This window comes from Ostrea edulis, chromosome 8 (assembly GCF_947568905.1).
Source record: "Ostrea edulis chromosome 8, xbOstEdul1.1, whole genome shotgun sequence".
NCBI lineage: Eukaryota > Metazoa > Mollusca > Bivalvia > Ostreida > Ostreidae > Ostrea > Ostrea edulis.
In genome coordinates this window covers 44,604,744-44,621,098 of record NC_079171.1, presented here as the reverse complement: position 1 = coordinate 44,621,098, position 16,355 = coordinate 44,604,744, and the positions used below count along the sequence as shown (strand labels likewise).

At 35.3% G+C, this 16,355-nt stretch overlaps 1 protein-coding gene across 1 annotated transcript; it reads left to right on the top strand.

The window, feature by feature from the left end:
* The first annotated feature begins 1,579 nt into the window (after positions 1-1,579).
* LOC125661367 (apolipoprotein D-like) lies at positions 1,580-9,880 on the top strand. Its single transcript, XM_048893359.2, has 5 exons — positions 1,580-1,716; positions 2,801-2,931; positions 4,205-4,293; positions 5,380-5,481; positions 9,574-9,880. Exons 1-5 carry the CDS (start codon positions 1,597-1,599, stop codon positions 9,732-9,734), a joined length of 603 nt encoding a protein of 200 aa, XP_048749316.2. The 5' UTR covers positions 1,580-1,596; the 3' UTR covers positions 9,735-9,880.
* The last annotated feature ends 6,475 nt before the right edge of the window (positions 9,881-16,355 follow it).

The window sequence follows — 16,355 nt, the reverse complement described above, 5'->3', positions numbered from 1 at the left end:
AGGTAAAATCTGAAAAAGACTCCAACAAACTTTATATTCCTATCATGCATAAATCTAAATAAATGATTGATTTTGTAAAATGACATCACATGAAGGTGGATTTACTTTAGGTTTCTCCCAATATGCACTTACAGTTTTCCCTTTCAGTTGATGTCATCTTTAGTTACATGCAATAGACACAAATACTGTCATGGTCTCTTGAAATGAAATACTATTATACAAATTGAAAGGTGAAGATAACGAACAGTGATCAATTTCATAACTCCTACAAGCAATACAAAATAGATAGTTGGCAAACACGGACCCCTGGACACACCAGAGGTGTGAAGTTCAAAGACTGTATGATTAAAATGAACAAATTAAAATCGTCCAAGATGTTTCATAACAGGGGATACTTACTCCTCCTAGGCACCTGGTCCCACCTCTGATGTGTCCAGGGGTCCGTGTTTGCCCAACACTCTATTTTGTATACCTTATAGGAGTTATGAGATTGATCACTGTTCGTTATCTTCACCTTTATAGGAGTTATGAGATTGATCACTGTTCGTTATCTTCACCTTTATAGGAGTGATGAGATTGATCACTGTTCGTTATCTTCACCTTTATAGGAGTGATGAGATTGATCACTGTTCGTTATCTTCACCTTGCATTCAACAGAGAAACTTTACTTCATAAGTATGTTATCTACAGTAGGTGTCACGTGACAAGTCAGGTTCCAATAATCTGTTTTTGATCCCTATAATTCATCAATTACAAGTGTACATATACCTTATATTTCAAAAAGACCCATTCTCTCATATCACGAATGTACTGTTGTTAATTGTATAATTTTATGCCATAAAGAAGAAATATATGCTCCTTACAAATTGTAAAAAAAAAATGCCTTTGATAATTCTTGGACTTTCCTGAAATATTACATGCGATACATCAATAAAAGAAATATCATTATTATAGCTATCATATTCAATTATCATAATAATTATTATGACATCACAGTAAAATGACATTTTTTAAGAAATCAGATGTGCCACCCTCTGTCCCGATATTTAATGGTCAGACTGGAAAGCGTGACTCCACTAGAGAAAGAGGAAAAATGTTATCTTTCGAAAAAAGAATTATAGGTGGTATACCCCGGTACTTCCTTCCTGTGGTAAAAATTCGCCTCGGATCATTTGATGGAGAAGTGGACATTTGTCAGACAGGAAGAAGGTTTCCCCATGTTAAATATGTCAAACAAGAAAAATCACGCATCCATGGCTTGATACGGAGGAGCATTTGATTACAGTGCAACCTTCGTCTGTACGTTGAATGACAGTAGCTCGATAACGACAATGATTTATTTGATTTTTCGATGATTTTCCAACTAAGAAGATATAAATCAGCCATTGATAGAGATGACTTTGTATTTTAATAAAAATGCATCTCTATCAATTATTATTTTTTTTTTATTGATACACGTTTTGTCAAAATGGGAACTTTATGTACATTAAGTTGCAGCCCCACCTATCTGGAAGTATGTATATATATATATATATATAGAATGCACCGACATTAAATTGTTACTCACTGCACACGCTGAGACGCTTTTTACCAAAGATGAACCTCGCTAAGGCACTCTTCGGAATTGCTCTGTGTTTTCCAGCTGTTTATGGGCAAGTGTATAGTCCTGGCTTTTGTCAAAACATTCCCAACCTAATGTACTTCCAACTCGAACCCGTAAGTAATTCATACGATTCGTGTTTCATGTTTGGAGTAACTTAAATTGCTTTTCGATATATCTTGTAGATGTGTTTTTAATTCGAAACAAGTATATTCATTTATAACACTATATGAATAACTAAGATACTTGGTATATAGAGATTCAAACAGCACGATTTCAGCGCATATATTTCAGCGCTTATCATATTTTAGTGAGTTTTCGCGCTAGATTCTATATTGATGTATATTTACATTTTCAATGTTTTTGCGTTATAAATACCGGTACCCATTGTAATACAGTTGTAGATATAGTAAATCTATTTAAACGGCTAGGAATTCCAACAGAGAGTAGAATGTGAACATACGAAATAAATTTCAGTTTTGAGAATACTTAAGGGTATGAACTGCAATGCTTCCTAATTTGGTATTCGAATGATTTTAAAATTTCAAGTGAAATCTTTGAGAATAAAAACGCATTATATTTTCATTTTCTTCTTGTAGCTGTCGTCGTTAACTTTTCAAATCGAACGTGGTCCGTTGTGCTTGTCGTCTGTTAACTTTTAACATTTTCCTCTAGCTAAGAACCACCGATCCAATATCAACTAAATAAACGTGCACCTTATAAAATATCCCACGACTAAGATTAAGATTTACAAACACTTTTCTTGTAGATTTTCTTAATTGACATGTAAAGTACATCCATGGTTTAAAAAACTTGAATACATACTTATGACCTTGTGATCATATTTGATTATCACACAGAATTATTTTATTTGATTATCACACAGAATTATTTTATTTGATTATCACACAGAATTATTTTTGTTAACTTAGTCGTAAGATGTCTTGTGAATATGAGCCCAGGTGATTAAAATATTTCTAGATAAATTAGTATTCTAGTATTCTTTAAGAGAGAGAGAGAGAGAAAGAAAGAAAGAAAGAGAGAGAGAGAGAATCACTGAACTAGTCATCTTGTTTTCTTTCTAGCAACACACCTGCATATATTTCATTTTGTAATCCCAATTTAATACAAAGATAAAACAATAAAAATCAATTTTATTATTATTATTAGTATTATTATTTTATTTTTTTTACATTTTAGTATCTTGGAACTTGGTACGAATATGCGAGGTTCCATCTGAATGAATTAGACGGAGTCACGTGTGCAAAGTCAACATACAGCCTGAACACAGACAATACGATTCGGGTTATTACTACGGGAATCAAAAGAAGGTAGGGCGTGCCGATGTCCAGTTGTGTGTGAATTTAGATAGGTATCAGTGGTACACTGCCTAAGATAATAAACAGTGATACTTCACCATTCAAACTTAAAGTGTTACAGATCATTTGAAGGTGGGGCTCTCCATGAATGAATTTGGGGGTGGGTGGGTGGGGGGTAGTCCAGTACCATGACACCTGTGAACATACCATGAGACTAGTTTTGAGTGATTTTTTATCGCCCGATTAATCAAAAGGTTCACATTTTAAAACAAACGTGTATATTTTGTGTACAGAAATTGTTCATCTGTTAGCCTTTGAGTTTGGAAGATGATCGGAAATGCCCGGAGGTTATAAATTAAAGCATTTATTGAAGTGCTGTATAATCACTTTTTTGTACAATGTTCAAGTTATCACGAAACAAGACAAAGTTATAAGCGGAATCTTGGTAATATTGTTAAAACATTGAAAATTCAATTGAACCTGTAGTGAGAAAATTAAAAAATCAGAAACGATTCAACATATGCCTTCTACAAACAAGTTGATGGTACAAGGATTTCAACAGTCTCGATTGAAGTCAGCACTTCGCAAATTCTATGGTCGTTATAACGATCTAGTTCGTCAATACAACCTCGCATTGGGTCAAATGCTGTCTGACGTGTTTCATACCGATTGTTAAGCCGTTCTTGGCACACTGATGTTGACTGCGGATAACTCCGTTTACCTGATCAGGATATGGGGCTCACGGCGGGTGTGACCGGTCAACAGGGGATGCTTACTCCTCCTAGGCACCTGATCCCACCTCTTGTGTGTCCAGGGGTCCGTGTGTGCCCAACTATCTATTTTGTATTGCTTGTAGGAGTTATGAGATTAATCACTGTTCGTTATCTTCACCTTGCATTGAAAACTAGATGTGTACAATTTTAAGTTGAGGTTGTCATTTACAATTTTGTATACATGTATTTGGTACATGTACATATATTTGATCCATTTAAAAGATAGTCAAGGCTCCATCGTATTATCCTAACTATATACAGTGAAAGACGGTTACAGCGGATATGTTTATAATGAATTCAAGCTCACAGTGACTTTTATTTCTTGCAGTTTGAGAACATATTACGAGTTTACTTAACACAATAGTATAACTAATCAAAAGTGTTCCTTCCCAGCACTTCACTATAAGCATGTTTTACTTTAGTATTTTCAAGATTAACTTTCATGCCAATTCTTCTTATTGGCAAGATATCTAATTCTGAAACTAGTACTACTGTATTTCTTTTAACATTAGAGCGGGTGAACCGGTAAGATTGAAAGGTGTTGGAGAAGTCTTTGATCCAATCAACGAACCGGAAAGAGGACAGCTCTCCTACTATTCCAGTACGTAAGACTTACCGTAAACCATTGAATTTTGTGAATCTTAGCACAGAAAAATACAGAACGAATGGAAAAGAGGGTATTATGCTTATGTTTTGTCGTTTAACAATATTGTGCTGATGTTTTGTCGTTTAACAATATTGTGCTGATGTTTTGTCGTTTAACAATATTGTGCTGATGTTTTGTCGTTTAACAATATTGTGCTGATGTTCAAGGTAGATCGATCCTCATGTGATGTGATAGGTTTTCGAAAAATCTTTATTAAATTAAATTTTGCGTATTAGAGACATATCTGTCAGAGGCATTTTATTTACTGGATGAAATAAAAAAAAAAAAAAAACTACTAAATTATTGATTGTGAAAACATTGATTTTCCCCCTCATAGATAATCAATTATTTATAATAATAAACAAATTGTGAAGGGCAATTACTCTCATGCTGGTATTTCCTCTACTGTATTTCTATGATACAATTAGTTCCCTAATATCCACAATCGGTTTATACATATTTATAAATCAGCAGTTTTTCGAAAGATTGACATTAAGAATTTGTCATTTTAAGAAGTTTTTATCTATTTATACAAATGTATGATCCCGCCTCTGGTGTGTCCAGGGGTCCGTGTTTGCCCAACTATCTATTTTGTATTGGTTGTAGGATTTATGAGATTGATCACTGTTCGTTATCTTCACCTTGCATGATTCTGTTTGACGAAAATATGTGCTTTCTATGTTGATTCATATACTTCTGTTTTTGTATGTCTGACATCTTAAAAGGGGTGGCAACATACACATTTTCTTTGGTTACTAATCAAATTAAACTATATTCAGTGGAAATTGATACAGTTTTTTCGCTTTCAACCATTAACATTGGTAAGTCACATGAGGATGGGGCTGCCTAAACACTATCGTGCTGGACCAACTTTCAAATAAGTTAGTTAAGTTTAACCGACAGTTTAAGTCTAGTTATCACTGAATAAATGTAAAAAGTCAATAACAAGTTAACTGTTAGTTAAAATTGAACTAACCTCCGTGTAACTGGGTCCGATGTTATGGTGATTCTTGTTGTTTTAAAGTATTGATTTCATTTCAGCCGCACCTGTGTTACCCAAGGGGAACTACTGGGTCCTAGATACGGATTATAGTAGCTTTGCCGTGGTTTATTCCTGTAACCAACTAGAGAAATACAAAGTCGGTAGGTAACAGATGATTGAAAATTTAGATATTCAATCAATCAAGTGTACTTTAATTATCAGTATAAGGGATATGGCGGATGCCAGCATCGGAGAAAGTAAATAACGCATGTTTCCTACAATGCTGGCGATCGTCCCCCCTCCCTTAACGGCGACAAAACACATATGTTTGATCATATTTACATCAAATGGATCTGAATTGACTGTATAATGCGATTTTACGTCAATAATGTATGTATTTACAGCTATGTTACAAACTATGAGTTTAATAAGTAGAATAGCAAAACACCGGTGGTCACGTGATTTTAGGATGAGCAGGAAAAAGTCCGAAGTTTGCTTTCTCTGTGTTCGTGTGGTTACTCACTGAATATTTTTTACTTAAAAACGTTGCTGGCTTGGAATGACAAATATCATCAAAAATTAAAATCTGTCATTTGCATTGGCCAATGAATCTCTACCACAGAGTTGATAAAGAATAGAATATTGAATATAGATTTTCCATAATGCAAGGTGAAGATAACGAACAGTGATCAATCACATAACTCCTACAAGCAATACAAAATAGATAGTTGGGCAAACACGGACCCCTGGACACACCAGAGGTGGGATCAGGTGCCTAGGAGGAGTAAGCATCCCCTGTTGACCGGTCACACCCGCCGTGAGCCCCATATCCTGATCAGGTAAACGGAGTTATTCGCAGTCAAAATCAGTGTGCCAAGAACGGCTTAACAATCGGTATGAAACACGTCAGACAGCATTTGAACCAATGCGAAGTTGTATTGACGAACTAGATCGTTATAACGACATTCAATAATTTTCTCTACCAATCATGTTAAAGAATTTTCATTTTGTGAGTTCGTATTTGCATCAGTAATCGCAAATTAATTCTGATTGTTTGATATATTTTAGCTGAGATATTATTTTATCTCAAATTTATTCAGTTACTTAATCCAGGTTATGAATGCGGTTGGAAAACCTGTAAATCTAACTATGTTTATGGTTGATGGTGCAGGGGTTTCAACAGTCTCGTTTAAAGTCAGCCTTTCGCAAACTACATCGTCGTTATAACTATCTACTTTGCCTATACAACCTATCATTAGGTCAAATGCTGTCTGACGTGTTTCATAGCATTTGTTGGGTCGTTCTTGACACACTGATTTTGACTACGGAAAACTCTGTTTACCTGATCAAGATACATGACTCCCGGCGGGTGTGACCGGTCGACAAGGAATGCTTACTCCTCCTAGGCACCTGGCCCCACCTCTGGTATACCCAGAGGTCGGTGTTTGACTAACTCTCTATCTTGTATTGCTTATATGAGTTATGGGATGTTCGTTATCTTCATCTTACCTTCTTTAATTTCCATTGTACTAATTCGAAAACGTGACCCGGGGGTCACGGATGAAGCCCCGCTCGTTTCTCAGCTGTCTAAAACCAAATACTTGAAAATATAGAATGACTGTTCCTTCACTAAATGCTTGATATTTCGATGTCTTTCGGAACTGACATTCAACTTGGATATTCCGTGTCACGGTAGGCGCTGGCTCGATAAACAATCCTCTAAGATTACACCCAGGGCACCATTTGCCACGTGTAACTCCAGATTTAGTGTGATCATCTACAGTTGGTGAAGGACATTAACCGGAAACAGACGTCATCATCATCATCATCATCTCTCTCTCTCTCTCTCTCTCTCTCTCTCTCTCTCTCTCTCTCTCTCTCTCTGCCTCTCTCTCTCCTCTAGTATGTAAAACTTATACGGTACCAATTTTGTTGCACCAGATGCGCATTTCGACAAATAATGTCTCTTCAGTGATGCTCAACCGAAATGTTTGAAATCCGAAATAACTATGAAGTATTAGAGCTAAATAAAGCCAAAAATAGCGTGCCAAAAAAGTGAAGCCAAATTCGTCCAAGGATAAGAGCTATGCATGAGGGAGATAATCCTTAATTTTGAAATGAATTTCTAAATTTTATAACAGCAATTAAATATACATCCGTATTTTCAAGCTAGTAACGAAGTACTTAGCTACTGGGCTGTAGAGACCCTCGGGGACTAACAATCCACCAGCAGAGGCCTCGACCCAGGGGTCATAATGTAAAACTTATACGGTACCAATTTTGTTGCACCAGATGCGCATTTCGACAAATAATGTCTCTTCAGTGATGCTCAACCGAAATGTTTGAAATCCGAAATAACTATGAAGTATTAGAGCTAAATATAGCCAAAAACAGCGTGCCAAAAAAGTGAAGCCAAATTCGTCCACGGATAAGAGTTATGCATGAGGGAGATAATCCTTAATTTTGAAATGAATTTCTAAATTTTATAACAGCAATTAAATATACATCCGTATTTTCAAGCTAGTAACGAAGTACTTAGCTACTGGGATGTAGAGATCCTCGGGGACTAACAATCCACCAGCAGAGGCCTCGACCCAGGGGTCATAATGTAAAACTAAAAGTATATAGCATAAAATCAGTATCTTAAAAGTTCATATAATTTAAAGGAAAATAGATTGTAAAAAGAAGTATTAGAGCTTCATCAAACATATACCAGCAGTTCATACCCTCACAATGCATTTTCAAACCTAAAATTTATCTCTAAAAAATAATGTATTTTGCAAGATTCTATGTTGTATTTCGTTGATACAATCCATTAGAATTTAAGGCAAAACTGTTGATAGATTATAATATACTAGAATTCAGACGAAATATCATTGATAATCCTTTCTAATTTTCATGATAAATAGGAGGGTGGATATCAATCAATTAATTTACTGTATGTACAATATTCCTTCGAATAATTGAATAAGTGATTGTTGATTGATTGTATATTGTTTAACGTCCCTCTCCAGAAAGAAAGTTGGCGCACAGGGTATGTAATTTCGCCTACATAAATACTTTTTTCTTGAATATCATTTTTTTTTTACAAATATTCTGTTATACAATGGCAGTTTATACTTGTGTTTACCCAAAATTACTCAATAAAGATATCTATATGTTGATAATATCTTTATTTGATAAGCGTAAAAATCACCGTGATTATACAGAGTATAAAGTAGATGTAACGTAATGGGCCTAAACAAGTGTACACTGATGCAAAAGGCCACCCCAAACCAGAATCAAAACACTGAAATTGTTTTACTTGAGTATGGCTGCACATAAGTCCATTTAAGGAAATTTGGTTTAAGGTGGCCCTCTTGTTGAAAATGGCTAAAATATGACAGAAATCGTTCTCAAAATTTACCTTGAGATTTAGCAGCCGGTCAAACGTTAAACCTTAAAACTTATATGCCTGGGTGGCATAGTGGTTAAGATGCTCGGTAATCGTACACATAACGTATGCTTTCCGAGTTCAGATCCAATATTTTCTCAATCTATTTTTTTTTGGTTTTTTTTTGCTTTTCATTTTTTTTTGGGTCGTTTTCTTGAGGAGGGCAGGGTTATAAATGTGATACATATATTAAAACAAATATTAGTCATTTTCATCAGAACTTCCAATATTTGCAAGTTACGACTTAAAGAAAAGGAATTTATTCCGAGATCATTGTAGTTCCATTTGTTAACACTAACCTGTTCCTTTGTGCACAGGATCATCAAACCGTAATGTGGCTGACCGAAAACTAAACAAATACTACAAGGAAAGGGGCACAAATGTACAGCATATAATAAGTAAAAATAGATCAAGGGAGGAAAAGAACTGTTATACAGTTTGACTTCTCAAAAGTGAACTCATGTAACAACTGCCATATGATATTTAGTTAAAGCTAAACACTCGAATAGTCAACCAAAGGCAATGAAGTGATGAAATCTATTAAAGGTGCTGCAGCCATGTCAGAAAAAAGACAGTGAGCTAAGTAACGCCATATGTAAAAAGGATTGTTGTGTGATATGAATGCACTTATGAAAATATTGTACTCGCTGTGAATCATTCCATATAGGAACATGGTTTATTGATTAAAGAACGATTGATGTAAATGTTAGTAATGATAAACTACGGCAGTTATATATCCTGGTTACCGAAACATTAAAAACTATCTAACCTTTTCATTAGTACAATCATAATTTCTTGACATTCTTTTTCTATTTCACAGAAACCGCGTACATTCTCCTACGAGAGCCAGTGTCACCAAGTAGGACCCTACTGCAGTACATATACTCACTCCTCCAGTCGTTTGGAATAAATACAAGGAACTTCATTCGAACCAACTTCAGGAGTTGTGGGAGGCCTCGGCGTTATCGTTACTTAACATAAGATGCATGTATACTACCATGTAAAACAACGGTAACCAAGGGGATCTTTCTTCAAATATCCATCATTGTATCTACATGTATAAGCAAACCGACTGAAAATTGAAAAGATACTACTAACATGATTTACAACTTTCAGAATAAATGATATTTGCAGGTAAATAAACTCTGAATGATTCTCACGCCTAGTTATTTATTTTTAAAATGATTACAGACTGGAGCATGGCGCTTGGAAAAATTTCCTAAACTTTTAAAGAAAACGTAATTTTTGTTTCGAGCTATTTGTCCTAACGATTATGAATATCAAGTGTTTTGTGTCGATTCTTGGAATGTTACTAAGTGGCAGATTCATTATATGAGGTCATAAAATCATTATATGATATGGTTACACCATCATACAAGGGTGGATCCAGAGGGGGTTGGGGGTCCAGAACCAACACCCCGTTTTAAGAACCGAAAAGTTTAGGAGTTATTCAATTTTATTGAGATTTTGAGTGAAAGTGATATAAAAGGTAAATACTTAATATATGGAATTGCATCATTTAAAATCATCAACACCAGTATATCATTTAATTCTAGGATAAATAAGACGACACACTGATATATATTTAGGATATTTTCGTCAGTTGTCAGATGCAATTATCACTTAAGAATTCTTTAAAAAAAAGTATCTGTAACATAAAGATTTTGTTTAAGAAGAAGACGATTTGAAAGTGAAAATGAAGTGCCAGGAAATGCTCAGAATGCAGGATTTTGCACCAGTTACCCTAGAGCTTCTAGGGGCGTAGGCGGCTCCCAGCCTATTGGGAGTAACCTTTAAATCAACTCTCTCTCCCCCCCCTTTTTATTTCTTTGCGATATCAGGCGGAAGCACGGAAGCTGTAGTCTTTAAAGCGATTATGTGACGGGTGGAGTGCTACAAGATTGATCCTGATTTACTCGTTTACAGTTCAGAGATCTCCAGTAGATCTTTATCATCTATTTCGCAAGAGACTAGAGATATACTGGCAATATCCTGGACCAGTTGCTAGTTGTGGAGATGGGAAACAATACATATGTAGACCGTAGGACTTAGTTCCAATAACTTCGATCCCGATCATGAAATTGACGAGCTCTGTTCCTTGGCTTGTTACAACTTCGTTATCGATGAGATAAAGATTTGATTCATCTTTTTCTTTTACGGAAAGTCCAGTCAGGCATCTATACCAAAAAATATGGTCGACTGTGACAGAATTTTGCGTCTCTGGCGGTTGGGCGCACGGTTATTTCACACACTGGGTTACACCATTATATGATGTGATTACAGCATTATATGATGTGGTTACATCATTATGTGATGAGGTTATACCATTATATGATGTGGTTACATCATTATGTAATGAGGTTATACCATTATATGATGTAGTTACACCATTATGTGATGTGGTTACACCATTATGTGATGTGGTTACACCATTATATGATGTGGCTACACCATTATGTGATGTGGTTACACCATTATATGATGTGGTTACATCATTATGTGATGTGGTTACACCATTATATGATGTGGTTACACCATTATGTGACGTGGTTACACCATTATGTGATGTGGTTACACCATTATATGTAGTTAAACCATTATATGATGTGGTTACACCACTATATGATGTGGTTACACCATTATGTGACGTGGTTATACCATTATATGATGTGGTTACACTATAATGTGACGTGGTTACACCATTATGTGATGTGGTTACACCATTATGTAATGTGGCTACACCATTATGTGATGTGGTTACACCATTATGTGATGTGGTTACACCATTATATGATGTGGTTACACCATTATATGATGTGGTTACACCATTATGTGACGTGGTTACACCATTATGTGATGTGGTTACACCATTATATGATGTGGTTACACCAATATATGATGTGGTTACACCATTATATGATGTGGTTACACCATTATGTGACGTGGTTATACCATTATATGATATGGTTACACTATAATGTGACGTGGTTACACCATTATGTGATGTGGTTACACCATTATGTGATGTGGTTACACCATTATGTGATGTGATTACACCATTATGTGATGTGGTTAAACCATTATGTGACGTGGTTATACCATTATACGATATGGTTACACTATAATGTGACGTGGTTACACCATTATGTGATGTGGTTACGCCATTATGTGATGTGGTTACACCATTATATGATGTGGTTGCACCATTATATGATGTGATTACACCATTATATGATGTGGTTACACCATTATGTGACGTGGTTACACCATTATATGATGGTTACATCATTATATGATGTGGTTACACCATCATATGATGTGGTTACACCATTATATGATATGGTTATACCATTATATGATGTGGTTACACCATTATGTGATGTGGTTACATCATTATATGACGTGGTGACACCATTATATGATGTGGTTTCACCATTATATGATATGGTTACACCATTATATGATGTGGTTACACCATTATGTGACGTGGCTACACTATTATGTGATGTGGTTACACCATTATATGATGTGGTTACATCATTATATGACGTGGTGACACCATTATATGATGTGGTTACACCATTATATGATGTGGTTACATCATTATATGATGTGATTACAGCATTATGTGATTTGGTTACATCATTATGTGATGTGGTTACAGCATTATATGATGGTGACATCATTATATGACGTGGTTACACCATTATATGTAGTTATACCATTATGTGATGTGGTTACACCATTATGTAATGTGATTACATCATTATGTAATGTGGTTACAGCATTATGTGATGTGGTTACACCATTATATGATGTGGTTACACTATTATATGATGTGGTTACACCATTATGTGATATGGTTACACCATTATATGATGTGGTTACATCATTATGTGATGTGGTTACAGCATTATGCGATGTGGTTACACCATTATATGATGTGGTTACACCATTATATGATGAGGTTATACCATTATGTGATGTGGCTACACCATTATATGATGTGGTTACACCATTATGTGACGCGGTTATACCATTATATGATGTGGTTACACCATTATCTGACGTGGTTATACAATTATATGATGTGGTTACACTATTATGTGACGTGGTTACACCATTATGTGATGTGGTTACGCCATTATGTGATGTGGTTACACCATTAAATGATGTGGTTGCACCATTATATGATGTGATTACACCATTATATGATTTGGTTACACCATTATATGACGTGGTTATACCATTATATGATGTGGTTACACCATTATGTGACGTGGTTACACCATTATGTGATGTGGTTACATCATTATGTGATGTGGTTACAGCATTATATGATGGTTACATCATTATATGATGTGGTTACACCATTTTATGATGTGGTTACACCATTATATGATATTTATAAAGGCAAGACGACTGCATGTAATATATCGATCGGTCTTCCTAATTATTTATGAATATCATCAGATATCGATCGGTCTTCCTATCTATTTATGAATTTCATCAGATATCGGTCGGTCTTCCTTTCTATTTATAAATATCATCAGATATCGATCGGTCTTCATATCTATTTATAAATATCATCAGATATCGATCGGTCTTCCTATCTATTTATAAATATCATCAGATATCGATCGGTCTTCCTATTTAGGTACGTTATGTTTGTATAGCCTTACAGATCTACGTTTAAATAAAATAATTACATATCCCAAATCAGGCTAAATATTATATACGTATTATTAAGAATTTCTAGACAAAAAAGTAAGTTTATCCGGAAAATGAAAAGCATTTCTCTGTTTTACATAGAAAACATGGCTTCCTCCGGAAACGGGGTAATGGAGTCCGTATTGGAAGAAATAAATGTACAGTATTTAATTCGGCGTTTTGAAGAAAAGAAAGTGACTATAGGGAATATCCAATGTTAAACAGACTCGGATTTAGCTCCTCGTCTAGGCCTGTTGATAGAGGACCGCTTGTGACTTAGAGAAAATCGACACCAAGTTAACCAGAAACAACAGTCTTCCCCGGTTCTACATCATGTAATGACAATAGTTATAGCACACATCATATAACAGGCACGTACAATCAGGGGCCTGCCTCTCTTTTGATGATGATCATTATTTGTTATTTTCATAAGCAATGAAATCCCCTGGAGATCCGGGTTAGAATAGGTCCTCAGTACCCCTTGCTTGTCGTAAGAGGCGACTAAATGGGACGGTCCTTCGGATGAGACCGCAAAAACCGAGGTCCCGTGTCACAGCAGGTGTGGCACGATAAAAATCCCTCCCTGCTCAATAGCCATAAGCGCAAAACATAGGCCTACATTTTGCAGTCCTTCACCGGTAATGGTGACGTCTCCATATGAGCGAAATAATTTCGAGAGGGACGTTAAACAATATACAATCAATCAATCAATCATAAGCAAAGAAAGATTTATTGGGTTCCTCCATTAATTTTATTATTAGTAGTAAATGTCTATTGAGAAAAATGGAAGATTGGAAGTTAAAAAATCATTTAGAGCATCATCGCAATCCATGGCTGAATGGTACGCTCTAAGCTCCCCTTTCACCTGTGGTTATCTGTGTAATTATCTCTTCTTTTCTCATATATATGCCCTGTTACAAGTGTTACATGTATATAGAGGAAGTTCAGAGATAACGTCAAACAGGTCGAGGCAAGACACAGAGAGTGTTATCAAATATGATTGGGTGAAGCTTAAAAACTGAAACATTACTTATTTCCAATTAGACAGTAGCATGTGTACTTGAAAATTCTATTAGTTTACACCAGATTTCATTATCAAAATGATGTTCTCCCGTCGATGAGGTCGAACTGAAACAAAGACAACGAACAGACACCTTGTCTCTCTAATATTTCCACACGCCTCTCTAAATTGAAATCCGCCAATGCTTATTAAGCAATTTGTATTGAAGAAGGTAAAATTATTTTTAAAATCTGGAAGTACCATCATGATGGAATGCAAATGAAGCAAACATGAATATTAATTTGATTTTGAGATTCAATAGATTGTAGAAACCAAACATGTTTCAGAAATGTGCTTGGCAATGTGTCTTATACATGTTGTTTATAAATAAAGTACCATGACAAGACGCGTATCTATGTCACGCGATGATGGCAATATCATTTACTGGATTGGCTATGATGTACCTCTCTGCAACTCTGATTTGCAGATGGCAGATTTTAACCAAAGCAACAACCAAAAGATCCATAGTCATGTAGAGTGAGCCCTATATCTTGATTAGGTTAACAGGGTAGATAAATTATTTGCAGGTGTATATAGCATATTCAAACGTAAATACAAACTGTAAGTTGTTTTTATAAATTCATGAATTAGATTAGTATCTGGAAACTCGTGATGAGTTGCTTCTATATTTTATACACTGCCATTCCGGGGGGTGTTGGGGTGTTGTTACTGGTTGTAAAAACCGTATAAAATCGTACATTCATAAAATTTATTTGATAATGAATAAAAATCGATTCAAGAACAGTTCTGGTCGGGTTGCTTTGAAATGTGCTATTCATCATATAGACAGCGATACAAAGCATACTGGAAAATGACATATGTTAAATATATATCTTTTTCAAAAAGTGAAAACGAAACAGAAGCAATTTTAAAATGTCATATTCATATCTTCATTGTTTTTATAATGTCTATAACATACAAGGTTTGGAATGTCAAGTAAAAGCTATGCGCGGGGTTGGTTACACAAAGTAGGTACCATGTTTAAAAAAAGTTCAGCTACATCATGTACATGTAAATTTTTCAATGAATGTCCTATTACTTCCAAAAAGACACATACACATTTTCAATGCTTACTTAACAGCTGTACAATGTCTGAAGGATGTCAAATAAATGCTGTAAAAGGAGTTGATTACATGTCTATTTCAGACACGCTTAAAAATGACTCAATGCATATGACATTTTCTGAAATATGTCTAATCACTTTAAAAAAAGACACATGAATATCTTTAATGTACCCATGACAACTGTACATAGTTTGAGGAACATCAAGAAAGAGGTGTGAGAGTTGATTACACAAAGTAGGTACCCTATTACAGGTCCACCCTCCCACCCGTGGGCGCCGTTCACCATTTCATAAGCCATTTGCACATTGTGCACCCCGGCCAAAATTAAAACATATTGATTACAGTAATGAAGACTTACATATATATTTCTATATTTTTAAAAGCTCTGAATCAAACCTTTGTATGCACATTATTGATAAATGAATGCTATTGATTAGGAATTATTCTAACGAAATAATTTTTTTTTCTCTTTTTCCCATGCATAATTTCTAACACAACCACATATAGATCGGCTGCTGTATAATTATCACCACATCATATAATGAAGGTTCCACATCATGTAATCAGAGTACCACATCAAGCAATGGCTGTAACACACCACATAGTAAGCAGATTTACGTTCAGACAGCGGTGGCATTCCTTAACTATACATTTGCCAATTGGTAATTTCGCGTGACGTCAACTCATTATGATTTGACAGTTTATTTTTGGAACGCTTCAATAAGCCCTACTTATAAGCAAGAGTTCAGGTATATGCGGGCTACCTGC